This window comes from Mustela nigripes, chromosome 7 (assembly GCF_022355385.1).
Source record: "Mustela nigripes isolate SB6536 chromosome 7, MUSNIG.SB6536, whole genome shotgun sequence".
In the NCBI taxonomy this organism is placed as follows: Eukaryota; Metazoa; Chordata; class Mammalia; order Carnivora; family Mustelidae; genus Mustela; species Mustela nigripes.
Window position 1 is genome coordinate 34,544,199 of NC_081563.1, and position 18,363 is coordinate 34,562,561.

Consider the following 18,363-nt stretch of genomic DNA (forward strand, 5'->3'; position numbering starts at 1 on the left):
ACAAGTAAGATTAAGCTTAATATATTTAGCCCATTATATCCAGAATATCATTTCAGTGTGTGATCAGTACAAAAAAGTCGTTGACGTATTTTCCCTTTTTTTCATACTAAGAGTTAAAAATCTGTATTGTACAATTATAGCATATCTCAATTCAGACTAGCCACATTCTAAGTGTTCAGAACCAGTGGCTATTGTTTTGAATGCTGCAGATCTAAAACATAGTTTTAGAATAAAAATGTTTCACAAGTTCTAAATCATAAACAATTTTAGAACACAGTCTATAAACTCAGTTGACCTCTCTGAGCCTTGGTTTCCCCTTCTCTAAAAGTAGAGGGTTGGACTAGGTAAAGTCTCAAATTTCTAAGAGTTCCAATATTATATGTGTCTAGAGAAACAAACTAATGGTATTTCGGTATTGATTGTAGTATTTTTATCAATAGCATCTCACAGAATTTCTTCTTTTATAGTTAAGCTGTCATTGATTAGATTTATTTAGGGGTATTGGGTGCCTCAGTTGATTAAGTGTCCAACTCTTAATTTTGGCCCAGGTCATGATCTTAGGGCTGTGACCATGCTGGGCATGGAGCCTGCTTGAGATTCTCCTTCTCTCTCCACCCCTCCTCCCTTCCTCCCTCTTTAAAAAAATTTTTTTTTATTGGCATAAACTTGAAAGTGGTAAAGCTGGAGTTCAAACCAAGGTCTGACTTGATCACAAATCTTGTATTCTGTCCACTATACTGTATAGCCTCCCACTCAGTCCAAGGAATTTTCACAGTGCCAAGTAAGAAATAAAACGTTGAGATTAATTACATTTCACTAAAAAGCAGCTTCATTGCTGAATAATGAAAAGCACTATACTGTGTTTACTAATTATCATGATAGTTTAGTAATTTCTTTTCCTCTGCTTGTTGTTCTGGAGCACCAGAAAAATATAACTGATCTCATAATCTTCCTTGGTCCCATGGACCATCCCTTCTTGACTTTCGTGGTACTGTAGTTTTACAGTGAGAAAGGCTAGAAGGTAGCATTGGGGTAAAACAGATAAATGGACTGTAAAATCCTTCTTAAGGTCAAGAAGTCTGACAGTCTCAAGAGCAAGTTTGCAGTGAGAATATATACTCAACAGTGGTTGAGGAGAAAAGAGACTCTTCTTTGACTGTATTTTGTCTGATTCCCAAGGTAAAGACTGTATTCTTTATTAAAAACAAAACAAAACACAACAGTTCACAGACTGTGGTATGCAGGCCAAAGGTTATGTTTTCACATGGTATTTCCCCCTTTTTTTCCCCACACGGATTAGATATTTAAGAATTGGGAGATATAACAATAAACTATAGATTTCCCATTTCTCTTTTTTAAAAATGGGAATATCTAGCAACACCAGACCCACATGTTTCATGGACTTAAAGTAGCTACTGCCTCCCTGACGAGCATGGGGTGTGCCAGTGGTCCCAGTCCCAATCAGTCATCCTGTATTCTTTTACTGCTCTCATTTGCATTTTCTGTGTGGGCCAGTAGGTAAGTCAATTTGTGACCCCTGTTTTAAAGTGTACATGATAGGAGCATCTGGATGGCTCAGTCAGTGAAGCACCTGCCTTAGGCTCTGGTCATGTAGGTCCCCTGCTGAACGGGAAGCCTGCTTCTCCCTCTCCCTTCCCCTTTCTCCTACCCCTCACCATGTGCTCTCTTTCTCTCTCTGCTCTCTCTCACTCCCAAGTAAATTCTTTTTTTAAAAAGTGCACATGACAGAAAGAGAATTCTGTCTTGCCTATACATACTCTTCTGTGGACAGTCAGTTTAAAGATTATGAAGAGATATTATAGTGTGTTAAATCACATATTGTAAGCAGTTCCTAGACAAGGTCCAGAATGGTACAAATCATTCTCAAAGGGAAGGGAATAAATACTTGTTGAGGACCTCATATTACCCCTTACAGTGTGACGTCTTATTCAGTGAGTCATAATTGCAGGTGGTAAGTAGCTATTGTCATTTTGTGTATTAGGAAACCTAGGCTGGAGTCACATAGCTAATCATTAGTAAAGCTGGAATTTACATCTTGATCAGTCTTTTCCCAAAAGCTCATGTTCTTTCCACTATAATGGATTGCTTCCCTCAATCTCAGGAATTATTCATGGTTCCTAGCTTATGTATTTGTCCCTCAACATATGTACTGCCAGCTTCCAGGGAGAGAAAACATTTTCATCCTGACATGCTTTGCCATTTTTATATTAGAAAAGTTGACAAGCACTAGATAGTTTCTTTAGAAAGCACTAGATAGTTGCTTTTACTTAGTTGCTTGTGCTGCTAAGGGTAAAGAATAATTGACAGAGGAAGCAATACAGTATTCTGAGCTGTCTCTGTTAGCAAAGGAGAACTTTTGTTTTCTTTGATAACGCTGTTCCTAAATCCGTTCCTTTGGCTGGACATCTAATCTCAACTAAGTGGTAGAAACATCTGCTAATAGTTTTATTTTTTTATCCAGAAAACATTTATGACACACGCCTTTGATCAAAGATCCTGCGGGAAATTCCAATGGACAGGATATCTGCCTCTAAGAATTTATATATACATTTTTAAAGATTTTATTTTCAAGTAATCTCTACACCAGTGTGGGGTTCAAATTTACAACCCCAAGATCGAGAGTCACATGTTCTACTATTAAGCCAACCAGGGACCCCAAGAATTTATATTCTTTTTTTTTTTTTTTAATTTTTTATTTTTAAGAATTTATATTCTTTAAAAAAAAAAAAAAAAACTCCGAGGGAAACTTTATAACAAACTGATGATGATAAGAAAGTAAACTATACCAAAAAAAGGACAAGGAGGTGCCGATAAAGATGATTGCAAAAAATAAATAGTTGCAGCTGGTAATCATTTAGTTCTCATCAAGTCCAGCAATGGTAAAAATCATCAGGAAGCAGAGCCCACTCTTAGGTTCAGAAGTAATAAAGACCTGTATCATGTGGTGTGAAAACTGTGGCGTGGGAAGTCTTAGCCTGTTCTTAGATCTAACCGTGAGGCCAAACACAAGTGAGTAATAATAATAAAAATAACTTGAACTTCTCACCCATAATAAGCACAAATACTTGCATACATTCATCAAGTAATTTATCTTTCCTTCTTCCATGGTTCTCATTATAAAAACTATTGAATTATTATATATTCTTATTCTTGGTAGCTTAGGTCATTATTAAAGGCCCTAGAGTTGTATCAGCCTATGGTTGATCTCCACATTTTCAGTCTCTTTCTGCTGTTTTTTCATATCCTGCCAAACAAGTTCGTAATTGCTGGACACATGCTATCCTTTAGTACTCAGGTCCCTTACTTTCTCCTTCCTGTTTAGGTTTTCTTGTGGCCATTTTACCATCACTGTCACCATCTACTAAACTTAGCTATATGTTGGTCATTGGGACGCTGGGATGGAGAATGGGTGTTGTTTTTTGATTTTTGTTTTCAAGAGATAGTCTCATCTGTTCAGGGAAGTTTTGTTTTATAAAAGGTACACAATAAATATTGATTTTAGACTTTAGCATCTTTAGTTTTAGATTGTTTCAGATCTTATAAACAACTATTGCTTTACGTAAATAAGAGCTATTTTGGAACCTATACTGCTAATTAAAAAAAAAAAAATTTCCTAGCACTGTCTTAAAAACTGTTAGTGTATTGTAATTTAATTAAATTGTTTAGACCCGGGGCACCTGAGTGGTTCAGTCACTTAAGCATCTCCTTTGGCTCAGGTCATGATCCTAGAGTCCTGGGATCAAGCCCTGCATTGGGCTCTTTGCTTGGCGGGAAGGTCTCCCCCTACCCCGGCTGGTGTTTCCTTTCTCACTGTGTCTCTGTCGAATAAATAAATAAAATATTTTAAAAAATAGTTTAGACCCAACTCTGATTGTTGGCACAGTCGTGAAGTGAGGGAAGTTGGTCTTCTTTTCCTTCTAGCTGTACTCACTATATGTGGCAGAGCTCTTGTTCTCTCTCCACATCCTGACTTATGATGCTGTATGACTCCTCTCCTCATGGTGTAGTCTCAGGCTGTGATTTTTGTATGTCTCATTAAACATCAGTAGGTTGGTGCGTGTGGGCGGCGCAATCGGTTAAACATCTGCCTTCAGCTCAGTTCACGATCCCAACGTTCCAGGATCAAGTCCTGCATTGGGCTCTCTGCTCAGCAGGGAACATGCTTCTCTCTCTGCCCCTACCTGCACTCGTGCTTGCTTGTATGCTTGTTCACTCTCTCTCTCTCTCTCTCTCAAAAAATAAAATCTTTTTTTAAAAAAATCAGTAGATTGATGAAGTATTGTGGTAGACATGATTGTTGTCTGCCCTGATAATCTGTTTCTTATTTTCAACTGTTAGGAAAACTTTCATTAAAATTTTTTTTCCCATTTTCTACCTCAGCTTTCCTGGCCTTCTTGTTTAGTTTAGTTTAGTTTAGTTTAATTGTGAAATAGTTATTCTCATTTAAGGAAATGACCAGTAGTTTTTCCTGCAATGTTTAGACAAGGTCTTTATATAAAAATAATTATGTATAATAAGAATAGAACTATGAACTAGCTATTTTTTGTCTTGTTCTTACTATATCACCATAGTAATCCACTTTTCTATGATTATTCAGAAAATTGACTTAACTTTTGTCTTGTGTTTCAACAGAAGGAGAATATGTTAAAATGTTTATGCGAGGTCGGCCAATTACAATGTTCATTCCTTCTGATGTTGAAAACTATGATGACATCAGAACAGAACTGCCTCCTGAGAAGCTGAAACTGGAGTGGGTGTATCCTTCTCTACTGTGACAGCAACTTTGTTTGCTTTGTCTTTAGTTTAAGAAAAATTCATTTACCTAACCTCTATCACAATTATCTTTATACAAAAAAAATAATAAATGTAATATCACAACCACTTGAGAAAGTAAAGAGATGTTACTTCTCATCTTTCACATATTATATATATTTTGCTCTTAGCAATTTAAAACCACCCAAATTCATATCTTTGGATAGGACAAGCAGTACTGTATGAACATCGTGGCAGCTACTTGTAGTGTGGTAGAGAAGGCATTGGACTGGAATGGGAAGACTAGTGTTTGAGTCTCAGCTCTGCCACCCCCAATGAACCTTACTTCCCATATAAAAAGAGGTTAATAACTCCTACTTTACTGAGCTGTTGTAAGAATTAAATAAGGAAACATCAGTTAAGCATTTTATAACTTGCGAAATAATGTAAATTATTTTATTACAAGCTCAAATTAATATGATTGATGCTAATTCCAGAATTAACTTCTCAGCCAGACTTTGTAAAAAAATGACTATATAAAAGAGCTCCCTTAATTTCACTTAGAAATTTTTCTCTTAGAACCTTTGAGAAACTTCATGAAGCAGAATGGAGCTAGTAGTTTGAACGCTGTTTTCTGCCTCCATGCTCCTCTACACTCTTTCCCCTACCCTTTCATTCATTCCCTCGTTTCTGTAGAAATTACCTTGGGAAAACTCACCAATCCTATAATTCTGTACAACTTTTTAATAAACACTCTGCCTGCTGAACTGTGCCTGGCTGTCTTACTCATTATTTAGGTCAAGCACAAATGTCATTTTCTCAGTGCTTCTTTTGATGCCTCTCCTCACTTTCTCTCCATTTAAATTAGGTGTTCCTTCTATACTTTCTCCTGGGATACTGTTACTTTTCTTTCCACAATTTCTAATGATATTTTTGGTTTTTGTTTTAGTCATCTTTGAGAGAGCATAATCTACAGGGACACAGGCCTCTGTTTTGTTCAGAACTGTATGTTCAGTCTGTGCCTGACACATGTTAGGAACTCAATATGTATTTGTCTGGGGAATGAGGAAACTAGGATTTATGCACGTTAAAAACTCGGGATTGCACCTTGGATAGTGGCAGAATTTGAGTTTCCTAGCTCTGATGCATTCCTGTTTTCTTTATACTTTTCTCATGCCCCTTGGTATCCATGAAAAGCTTGTTAGTTTACACCTTAAAAATTGTGTTTATTAAAAACCTTGACTTTTGTGTTTAAGATACGGTTATCGAGGAAAGGACTGTCGTGCTAATGTTTACCTTCTTCCTACCGGAGAAATAGTGTATTTCATAGCATCAGTAGTAGTACTGTTTAATTATGAGGAGAGAACTCAGCGACACTACCTGGGTCACACAGACTGTGTGAAATGGTTGGTATCATTGAACACTTGTCTTTTTTTTCTTTGTCATTTTTGCATTTCTTCTTAATTTTGGTTTTTTCAGAAATGGTTTCTTGTGGAGAGCTCAGATGTTAAGGATATTAAAGGCATTCTGTACGATATATTTGAAAAGTGGCATTTTAATATGAGGAAGTTGTAGTGGAACTTTTAAAGCACTTTGTTTCTTATGATTTAAATTGATACTCTTCTGGAAAGTAATGAGCAATACATACTAAGAACAAAAAATTTACATTCTCAATGAGCTTATCCCTTGGTTTCAAAATGTATAAAGAGTCTAGATATAGACAGGAAGACATCTTTTTAAAAATTTTATTGGTCTCATGTTTATCATGAAAAATGGGGGCATATATGCTGCACTATTTTCAGTTTGTTCTTAAGAGTTTCTTGCTCCATATTTGACTTCTAAGAGTTCAGCATTAAGAACTCTTAATTTTAAAAGTTTGGAGGTATTATGTTTACTGTGTTCCTTTGTAGAAAAGTAGAAATGATGGAAGAACTGTTCAGTCAATAATAATGCGTAAGGATACAGCGAATGGGGAAAATGCTGTCGTTGTAATAGGTTACATTTGTACCGTGCAGTACTGCATCTTCAGTAGGATAAAACCATCTGACCTCGTGCACGTGTGCAAGATTAGAAAGGAACTTGAACAGATGAAGACAGTTTAAGTTATCCTGCCACAGATGTAAATTTACTGCTCCGTTAATTTGTTTTGTTTTAGTTGACCAAAGGAAGAAAAAGTATGGTCAAAACTTAGGTGGTTGATTTGCTAAAGAAAATCAGATAAGTCACGGTGAGAATTTTTTAATGATTAAAAACTGAAAAATGTTTGACAGATGTTGTTACTAAGGCATATTTCAGCTTTTTCACATTTTCCATATTTAAAATTGTTGTTAATAATGCTGTTTTAGCCTTGCTGTACATCCTGACAAAATTAGGATCGCAACTGGACAGATAGCTGGAGTGGATAAAGATGGAAGGGTGAGTTCTGTTCTGCATGCTGTACCAGTGATGTTGCCATTAGAATGGAATTGACTATAATTTTAACCATGGCTTGCTTATTTCATTCTTTTAAATGCTGCTAAGGGATCTCTAGCATAAGAGGGAAAAAATAGTAGAATGTAAGAACATCCCAAAAAACAAAAGAGAATCATACTACTTAAATATTTCTCTAAAAGGAAATACTCTCCCTAAGGGGACTATTTACTTGTAAAATTGGGAGAACTCAGAAGCTTCTTACTTTTTTTTTTTAACTTAGTGTAATTTATCAGTGTTTGCCAAAAGATAGTAAAATTTCACTACATTGATGGATTTGATTTTATGTGTGACTGGAACTGATAACACTTTAAAAATTTCAGTTCCTACTCAATATTATTAAGTTGGTTTACGTAATAAATCCCTTACTTGTAAGGATCAACAGAGAGTATTATCGATGACTGATTAACATGTGTGTCTGACTGTACCCATGACATTCTCTGGCTTGAGTTTATTTAAAGAAAAGGAGTTAGAATGGTTATATTGGATGAGTCTGAGTCCCCTTCTGGTTTCAAATTCTATTTAAGAATTGTTTGTTTAGCAATTTATTGGACACTGGTTAGGAAAAAAAGGTATTATATTCCCGGAATTAAGGTAATGTTAAAAGCAAAGTATCCAGAGCAAATTTGCCTGGGTTAGAATTCTAACTCTGCCTTTTAATAACTGTATAACTTTGGGGGCGCCTGGGTGGCTCAGTGGGTTAAAGCCTCTGCCTTTGGATCAGGTCATGATCCCAGGGTCCTGAGATCGAGCCCCACATCAGGCTCTCTGCTCAGCAGGGAGCCTGCTTCCCTTCCTCTCTCTTGCCTGCCTCTCTGCCTACTTGTGATCTCTGTCAAATAAATAAATAAAATCTTAAAAAAAAAAAACCTGTATAATTTTGGGCAAGTTATTCAAATCTCTTTATCTCCATTTCCTAATCTGTTAAATGGTGATTATTGTAGTACATATTTCATGGGACTGTGAGGATTAAATGAATTAATACATGTACTTAGAATAGTTTACAGCATAGTAAATACTAAATCATTTTCTGCTATTATTATTATCATTTGTTATTTTCTTATGTTCATAGTATGAGAAGAAAATACCTCCTCAAGATTCTTTGGGGTCATGTCTAATGTAGTAGCTGGTTTATATTAGATGTTTTTCCATCCCTACTGCTTTTTAGAGATGGCAGACAGTTTTGTTTGGTAGCAGTATTTATTTGCACCCACTGAATACCAAATAGTCTTGCTGTCTTATGTTTTTCCCCTTGTCTTTGCAGCCTCTGCAACCCCATGTCAGAGTGTGGGATTCAGTTAGTTTATCCACACTGCAAATTATTGGACTTGGGACCTTTGAGCGGGGAGTAGGATGCCTGGATTTTTCAAAAGCAGTAAGTAACAATTTTTAAAGAAGTAAGCAAGCAGTGCAAAAAGCAGAAAAGAAAATAAGCTCAGTATATGTGTGTGTTCACAGAAAGTGCTAACTCTGAATTGTTAGCTATTGCTTAGCAGTGGCCAGCATTTTAACCTAGGTACTAAAGTATTTGGTTTAAATGGGATACAGGTTGTTATACTTAATTATACTTTTGTTCTGTCTGAAATAGGATTCCTATAGTAACAGGAAATGGTTAGAGGAATATATATATAGCATGGTATAATTGAAATAAGCAGTAGGATGTGCTTTTGCTTCAGCTTGAATCATGGAAATATATTTTATTTAGAAAATTCAGAAATGAAAGTTGGCCAATTCCACACAAATACTGGCTTTTCTTGAGGTCATGTTGGAGCAAATGAAATAATCAGAGCTTTGTGGGGCCATGATCCTGAAGTCCGAGGATCAAGTCCCACATTGGGCTCCCTGCTCAGTCGGGAATCTGTTTCTCGCTCTAACTTTCCCCCTTCTCATGCTCTCTCTCATTCTCTTTCAAATAAATAAATAAAATCTTTATTATCCATTGAAACATTCTATTTATTCTTGAATTATATACAATTGTTATAGAGTATACAGGAGATCTACACTTTAGGATCCATGATTTTAAGTTTCAAATACACATCTCCAGATTTTATTGGCCCTCACTCATACTTTAGGATATATGTATGTATTCATACCTCTTCAGTTCCTAGCTCTTAGCAGGTTTATTATGGATTATGGGAGTTTTGTGGGACATGGAGGCAGAAAGGACATTTTTAGAACGGAAAGATAAATTTGGGTGGACATAGGACCTTCACTAGCTTTGAAGGTACTGAAGGTCCAGAGGTCCTGTGAGATAAGAATTGTGAGACGGGTGATAAATGGGCTGAAGGACTTATATTCCCCTTTTCACCCCTAAATTTCTGTAGCAGGAACTGTTGTCATTTTGTTGATATCATTATTATAGTGTTAAGACTATCTTGGATTGTCTCATACTCTTAACTTTTCCTAGTTTAGGTAATTGTTCTAATACAGGCTAAAAGAAAGATAAAAACAAGAGAGCAAGCTCTGTCCTTCATCATTACCTCTTAACGTTTCTCCACGGTATTTCTTTCTCCCATATATGTCATTAGGCATATATTGCAAATGCTACTGGAAAACAAATACTTTTTAATATCTACATTTTTTTTTCTTAAACTGGGAGACTTAAATTATGTGAATGAAAATGGTTTCAGAAAGATAGAAAAGAGAGGCGCCTGAATGGCTCAGTCAGTTAAGTGTTTGACTCTTGATTCAGCTCAGGTCATAATCTCAGGCATTGGGCTCTACATCTAAGTGGTGAATCTGCTTGAGATTGTCTCATCCATCTCACTTGGCCCCTCCCTACCCATGTTCTTTCTCTCAAATAAATAAATAAATAAATCTTTAAAAAAAGAACTTTTTAAAGGATAATAAAATAATTATTTATCCCATTTATTCGTGTTAATGTAAGTCAGCTATATCATGGAAACTAAATTGCTATCTCTGAATAACAGAAGTAACTAGATAGCAAGTAGAAACTAACCTGGGGAAAAAATTAAAAGTAGAAAATATTTTTTAAGGAGTCTTCATTATATTTCTAAAAAGAATACAGTCAGGAAAGAGTATAATCATTTTCTTTGAAGGAGCTGTGTGTTTAAAGGATTTGGGATTATCTTAATGTTGGCAGTTTTAATAAAACGGTATTTCTTCTTAGAAAGTCAAACTTAACTGAAAATTTTAAATGCCTTTATTTGGCTTTTCTTTAGGATTCAGGTGTTCATTTATGTGTTATCGATGACTCCAATGAGCATATGCTTACTGTATGGGATTGGCAGAAAAAATCAAAAGGAGCAGAAATAAAGGTAAATCAAAAGAAGTTTTAATTATTATTTTTTAGAATACATTATTTGTTTTGCTGATCTTTGGAAGTATATTGCATATCCTTAAGTTGTAAAAGCATACCAACTGACCGTATCCATTTGATTTATTGATTGCCATCATTCTAATGATACTAAGAATATCATTATTAATCTATTTTTTTTAAACAACACTTATTTATGGTATGTAGTTTCTGTGATAGTATCTATAGATCCTGAGGTCAATTTTTAAACTATTCTTAAGATAAAATAGTCAAGTACCTTCAACCAAATTCCAGTGATATTTCAGACACATTGTGCTACTGAAATGCCAAAGTAGATGGTTATCTCATCTCAGAATTAACTCTAAATACTCAACCTAGTTTCCTTAACAAAATTTGTTACTTCATTCAGTCTTTAAAGTTTTAAAACCCTAAGGAAAAAATTCATCCTAGGAATATGACTCACGTAACTAAAAAGCATATGTAACAGTAAGTTTTTTGGTCTTGATTACATATATGGGGTTGTTACATAAAATGCTACAGCATGTATAATTGTTGTAGAATAGGATTGATCCCTTTGTGTGGATCAGTCTATAACTTGTAAGAGAAGAATATAAGCTTAACATTGCAGCTATGTTCATATGGGTAGAAATGGCCTCCCTCTCACAGGCTTTCAGAGAGATTCAGAGTGACAGGATGACTATAAAAAGCCTATGACATATTTGCTGTACTCTTAAATAACATCACATTCCTCTTTAGTTGTGTGCGCTCTCTCCCTCTCAACAATTTTGTTTGGTATAAGCTTCAGGCTTTCAGCTTGTTGGTCAAAAAGAGATTCTTTTAAATAGTGTAAGTTAATCTTTTAAAAGAAACGGTAGATTGATTATGCTTGAAAAGAATATGACATGTCAGGAAGCCTCAAACCTTGAAAAATACAAATGAGGATGTAGATTGTCTTTCAGCCATAAAAGTAATTTAACATTGAAACATGAGGATGTTATACGGAAGTGAAATGGGTGTGATCCTTTGTAGTAAAGGCTACCAGATGAAGTGTTGTGGTTTTCCTCCTGCTGGTCTGATCTTCCAAGACCTTAAATGTTGGTATTCTTCAGAGTTGTATCCCATGTCCTCCATTGGTATCATGTATGCTCTTACGTCCTTAATTACTGTCTGCTGTGTCCCATATCAATTAACTCTAACCGTGATCTCTGTCCCACACTTAAACCTATATTTTTTGTTGCCTGCTAGGCATCTTTATTTGAATGTCCTATCCTGTAAATCAAAATCAACATTTCCCATTCTGCACTAGTCATCTTCCTTAGCCCTCAACCTGTTTCACCTCCCACTACACTTCACCTACTTGTGAAAGCTAGAAACTTTTTCCCCCTTGCTTGTCACACCGAAGTTCCTTGTATCCCAGATGTCTGTATTAGAGCTCTTCCCAGTGCAGGTGACTGCAAAACAACTTAAAGATGAAGAGAATTTATTGATTCATGGTTAAGGAGAAAAAACACATCTAGAAAAGTTCAGAGGGGAATTTTGTCTCAGGAATGACTTGATTCAGGGACTGCATCACTGATTCTCTTCTCTCTCCTCCTTTTCTTTTGTGTTGACCTTACTCTCTCCCACTGTAGATGAGCTCTATTTTTTGCGTAAGTCACAGAAATTTGGAGAGTTGGTACATAGATAGTTCATCTATATACATTTAAAATTCAACAAGGCAACTTTAAGACCTATTGACAGGAATTAAAGAAGACATAAATACATGAAGGAATATATAATAATCATGGATAGAAGAAAATATAAGGATATTACTTCTGCTCAACATAGTCAGAATCCCAGCATGATTTTAACAAAAGTTGACAAGCTGAGTATGTGTGGAAATATGAAGCGATAAAAGTAGACAAAAATAACAAGTTTGATGTGTGAAGTAACTGGAACTCTAATACACTGTTGTATGTTGAACACAGAAATCAACACAGCCATTTTTGGAAAATGGCATTGCCTTTTAAAGTTGAACATATACACGTGTATAACCTCTGCCCTCCTATTCCACTCTTAGGTATAAACCCAACAGAAGTATATCCATGTGTTGACCAAAAGACAACTAATCAAAAATAATGGTAGCCCCACAAAACGAAGTTACCCAAATGCCAATCAGTAGGAGAATGGATAATGGGATCTTTACATACAAAGGAATACAGTACAGCAATGAGAATGAACAAATTACAGTATATGCACCAATATGAACTGAATCTCACAAATGTAGATAAAATGGGGTCAGATACAAAGGAGTACATTCTGTATGATTCCATTTAAATAAAACAAAGTAGGGACGCCTGGGTGGCTCAGTTGGTTGGACGACTGCCTTCGGCTCAGGTCATGATCCCGGAGTCCCAGGATCGAATCCCACATCGGGCTCCCAGCTCCATGGGGAGTCTGCTTCTCCCTCTGACCTTCTCCTCGCTCATGCTCTCTCTCACTGTCTCTCTCTCAAATAAATAAATAAAATCTTTAAAATAAATAAATAAATAAATAAAGTAATCTATGTTGCTATAAAAAGGATCATAGTTACTTGAGCAGACATAGGGGATAGTGTCTAGAAAAGGTATCTAAGTTTTTAGGTATCTGGTATGTTAGAAATTGTTCTTTTTCTTGTTCTAGATGCTGTACAGAGGTGTGTTCAGTTTGTGAAAATTTTCAAGCTATGTACTTAGGATTCAAGTTCTTTTCTGTACATATAATTTGATAAAATTAATGTAATTGATAAAATTGATAAAAATTAATGTAAATTGATAAAATTAATAAAAATTAAGTAAAGTATTCTAGGGTCAAAGTAAATTTTAAAGATGATGTTAATAACAAAACAAAAATTAGTCGTCTCTAGAAGAGATTAATTCATTGACATGAAGTTCTTAAAGTTAAAAAATGGACATTAAGGGGGCACCTGGGTAGCTCAGTCAGTAGTAGTTTTGGCTCAGGTGATGATCTCATGGGCCATCATGGGTCTCATGGTCACAGGATGGAGCCCTTGTTGGAGTCTGCTTGAAGAGTCTGTCCACCTACCCCTTCCCCTACCTTTGTATGCACTCATGTGCTTTGTCTCTGTAAAATAAATCTGGGGTGCCTGGGTGGCTCAGCTGGTTAAGCCTTAGGCTCAGGCCAGGATCCTAGAGTGCCAGGATTGAGTCCCGAATAAGGCAGCCTGCTCAGAAGGGAGTCTACTTCTCCCTCTGACCTATCCCCTTCTCATGTTCTCTCTCTCTAGCTCTCTCATTCTCTCAAATAAATAAATAAAATCTTTTTTAAAAATAATAAATCTTTCTTAAAAATGGATATTAATATTCACCCTACAAGTAAACAACAGCTAACAATAAACAGCTGTGCAAGCAAACTGTTAAGTTTGAATAGGTGCTTTTGCCAGAAAACATTTGATAATTCAGTAATTTCAGTGAAAAAAATATATTTGTAATTCCTTTGTGGCTTTCATGCCTTTTTTCTTCTACCGTCTCATTCTAGTTCTTTTAAACTTAACTCCTATCCTTTTTTGTCTTTTTTGAGGAAAGAGCATAAAACATCTTAGTTTTTTGTTTCTCCATTACTCTCTAGATATCAGTAGTGACCATTCTGCATCTACTTTATAAACCCTCAGCCTGATAATGAATCTCTAAATCAGTAATATTTTCTTGGTCAATAGTAATAGTACCAAGAAAGAGAAGACTTTTTTTTCCCCTGTCAAAATGACTGTCTGTCTTTATGATAGAATGTACATGGCTCTTGCATTTGCTAGTTTTAGTGTACTTTTACCTGAATGTATAAAAAATTAAAAGAAAAACTAATTCGTATGTCTTTTTAGTGCAGTTATTATATATAAATAACATAAAAGATGATACAGTAGTATGAGGACATCAAATTCAAATCATTCGAAAAATCTATTAAAATTTTTCAGGAAAGTTGGTCTTTGAAGAAAAGGTGTTTTCTCAAAATGTTTCCCAGTCTTTGGTTGTCAGTAGCTGTAATTGGTATTTGATGGAGATAAAGATATATATTCGTCTAAAGCTTTATTTCTCTATCCACAGACAACAAATGAAGTTGTTTTGGCTGTGGAGTTCCATCCAACAGATGCAAATACCATAATAACCTGTGGTAAATCTCATATCTTTTTCTGGACCTGGAGTGGCAATTCACTAACAAGAAAACAGGGAATTTTTGGGGTAAGGATCAGAATGTTGCAAGTTCATTTTAAAACTTTGATTTTTTTAATTGTTGAGTAAACAAACATTATGCCAAAGGAAAACTGAAAATTCTCGTTGTTTCATTGTAGAAATATGAAAAGCCAAAATTTGTGCAGTGTTTAGCATTCTTGGGGAATGGAGATGTTCTTACTGGAGACTCTGGTGGAGTCATACTTATATGGAGCAAAACTACTGTAGAACCCACCCCTGGGAAAGGGCCTAAAGGTATAGTATTCCCACATCAAAGTCCTCACTTTAAATGCACGTGTCTTGCTGTTGCCTTACTCCTCCCAATGCCTTTTGTTTTTAAGGTTTTTCATGATGATCTATTTTTAAAAATTAAATTCCTTACAGTTATTCACTGAACATGTATAACCTACATTTGACTATACCCAGACTTTCCTTTTAGGAGGTTAATACAAAGTAGAGATGATAACAGTTATATGTTAATTTAAGCAGTGTAAAGATGAGGAGAGAAATCGTCCTGATCATTAGTGTTTTGTGAAGCCATCACAGAAGAAATGATATGTAAGCTACACCATAAAGAATGTACAAGACTTAAAAAAGATATGGAACCTTGATCCCAGTTTAGGGAAACAGTGCAAGTGAAGGCAGAAGGGTGGGTATGAATGTGAGGCATCCAGGATGTGAATCAGTTTGTAGAAGTTAACAGAGACAAGAGCTAGCCAATTTGAAGGAAATTCCATTTTATTTTATTTTATTTTATCTTTAAGATTTTATTTATTTTACAGAGAGCACAAGCAGAGCGAGCAGGAGAGGGAGAAGCAGGCTCCCCAGTGAGTAGGGAGCCCAATATGGGGTTTGATCCCAGGACCCTGGGATCATGACCTGAGCCAAAGGTAGTCTCTTAACTGACTGAGCCACCCAGGTACCACAGAAAATGTGTTTTTAAAAATTGTAGTGTTTTATAATTCCTACTGTCAGTTTAATATATACTAAGTAATGGATAATTTAAGTAGGGATTAAGATGCAGAGTTTTTTGAGTTATACACAAGAATCCTTTAAACTGGTTGTTGAGCTCACCACAGTAGAAGAGTTAAGAGGCCAGGGGTCCTTAATCCCCCAGTTAGATAACCAAAAAAGACCCTCCAAGGATTACAGAAGTGAAATTTAAAAAGAAAAAAGTTAACTCCCTCCCTGAAGAAGGGAGGAGAGTTTCCAGGATTATCAGTGCTGTGGAGAAGTCAAGAATAAAAACCAAGAATCGACCATTAGTAATTTGCAATATCAATAGAACAATAAGGCCCCCAAACATCTAAGTATAGTGCGGCCAGTCTCAAAATGGAGAATTTTGAGAATCCAAGATGAAAATGGGATGGGAAGTAGAGAGTTACTAGTGTCAGTAGTCTCTCTAAAGTTGCCTACAGCCTGAAAGTAAAATGGGAATTGCCGGTAAAGAAGAGGAGGCTAAAGAGAGATGAGAATACCTAGACTGGGCATATGAGGAAGAATTGTCCTTGAAGAAGAGCAAGAGCCTCCATCTTACTCTGAGACTGGAGCCTTAGGAGCTCAGATACCTTATGTGGGTAAATGGGGAGTAGGGGGAGGGTCTTGCAGGATGACACTGATTTCAGTAAAGGCAACTCTCTTAAAGACTTGAAGTTTTTATTTTTAATGTATTGAAGAAGATTAGTAATGTAATAAAACATCACATAATCAGACTGTTAATTTAGAGTTCTACTTGTTGGAATTGGGATCCTCCTGAAACTTTTGTCTTATCTGTGGATATTGGACTTACAATAAATGAATAATAAAACCAAAACCTTATAAACTTAGAGGTATTATTTTCTAAATAATTAGTTATTAAAACTATCCTTACTGATTCTCAAGCCTGTTTCCAAAGATCTTAACAGCTGATGATTAGGAGTTATTTATAGTATTGTAAAAAAGAATGATAATCCTAATTACCACATTTGTGGCACATCTCTTACCTTTCTCCTCCCTTTTTCCCAACATAGCAACAGACTAGAGGGTTCAGTCTCCCTTGAGCTGGGTCTGAGAATTTCTGTGAAGACAATGTGCATGTCCATGTTATAAAAATGGAAGAGAGGAGGGGAAAAGAATAAACTCATAGTTTGGTCCCCTTCTTTTTCTTACTGTAGCCCATCTTCCCAGTCCTTGTAGTGGGCCTTGGCATTTCTTTATCTTTACCTCAAATTGGTTGTCCTCAGAAATATAAATACCTTTTTTTTTTTTTTTAAAAGAATTTATTTGAGAGAAAGAGCGCTTATGAGAGACCACAAGCAGGGAGAGTGGCAGAAGGACAGGGACAGGGAGAGGGAAAAGCAGGCTCCCTGCTGAGCAGGGAGGCCAGTGCAGGGGCTCCATCCCAGGACCCTGGGATCATGACTTGAGCCGAAGGCACATGCTTAACCAACTGAGCCATTCAGGTGCTGCAGTACATACATATATTTTTAAGTCCCATTTGCACCCAAACGCACAATCCACTTTGCCCTTTGCAATGATAGATGAAAAAATTAAAGGAACGGCACTGAAAATAGCCTTTTTTTCAACCCCGTTTTTCTTTACTGTTTAAGAAAAATAAAGCTGAAATAATATCCAGAGTACCATGCTTCCTTCAAAGTAGAAGGTTATGAGAGAAGAATTAGAAACCTTGTTCTAAGATCAGTGGGCTGGGAACAGAAAGAGATTCTTTATTAGCAGCAACAGGTTGTAGCAGCAGAAAGAAAACTAGCTAAACCAATCAGACTCTTGAGAATCCACAAGAAAAGTGGTGGAGGTTGACAGGGAACCAGCGTGGCGTTCCTGAGACATTCCCTCTGGGGAGTGGCAGAGCAGCACATACATCCTGGTTTCTCTAATTCATTCACCTCACCTTAAACACACTGAAACAACTCCCTTTGTCTCCCTGGAGTCTCTGCATTAAATTAGACTGTGGAAATCACCACAAATAACTTGTGAATAAGGGAATCCTTGTTTCTCTGCTGAGAAAGAAAGCCCTAATTTACATGTCTGTCTTCCCCAGTAGACTTTCCCGGGACTAACACAATATCTGACATTTGGTACTAGCTGTTTAAAGATTATTTGTTAAACATTTCGTTAAGGGAATGACTTTAATCTTAACTTTGGGTGTTAGTGTAGGAATAAAAGTTGAGTGGTACTGATGAAAACTGTTTTCATGAAAATGTGGAATTTGTAGCCTTATAGATTTCTTACGATTGTGCAGATTTTTATACTGTTATTTTGGGGATATATTCTACAGCAGTGTTTTCTATATCCATTCAGCTGAATTCCCAAGTTTGGTGGGTGAATTGGATAGAAATTAATTCTTTAGTTGTATTACCAATGATCCTGATCTCAATCACTGGCCATGCATCCTTTAGCTTCTTTTGTCTTGTTTAGGTTCAAAATTCACAAGAAGGATGGCAGTGGATTGAGGATTCTTTTTTTTTTTTTTTTTTTTAAATTTTATTTATTTATTTATTTATTTGATAGTGATCACAAGTAGGCAGAGAGAGTGGAGGAAGCAAGCTCCCCGCTGAGCAGAGAGCCGGATGTGGGGCTCAGTCCCAGGACCCTGAGACCATGACCTGAGCTGAAGGCAGAGGCGTAACCCACTCAGCCACCCAG

General features: G+C 36.1%; 1 protein-coding gene across 2 annotated transcripts in view; it reads left to right on the forward strand.

The window, feature by feature from the left end:
• Positions 1 to 18,363, forward strand: part of EML4 (EMAP like 4) — a 156,264-nt gene that overhangs the window by 99,017 nt on the left and 38,884 nt on the right. For both annotated transcript variants that reach the window (XM_059405537.1, XM_059405538.1), the window contains 7 exons: positions 4,654 to 4,777; positions 6,030 to 6,179; positions 7,119 to 7,188; positions 8,507 to 8,617; positions 10,425 to 10,520; positions 14,596 to 14,730; positions 14,841 to 14,976. In XM_059405537.1, the coding sequence (XP_059261520.1) occupies positions 4,654 to 4,777; positions 6,030 to 6,179; positions 7,119 to 7,188; positions 8,507 to 8,617; positions 10,425 to 10,520; positions 14,596 to 14,730; positions 14,841 to 14,976 (822 nt within the window). The remainder of the gene's footprint in view (positions 1 to 4,653; positions 4,778 to 6,029; positions 6,180 to 7,118; positions 7,189 to 8,506; positions 8,618 to 10,424; positions 10,521 to 14,595; positions 14,731 to 14,840; positions 14,977 to 18,363) is intronic.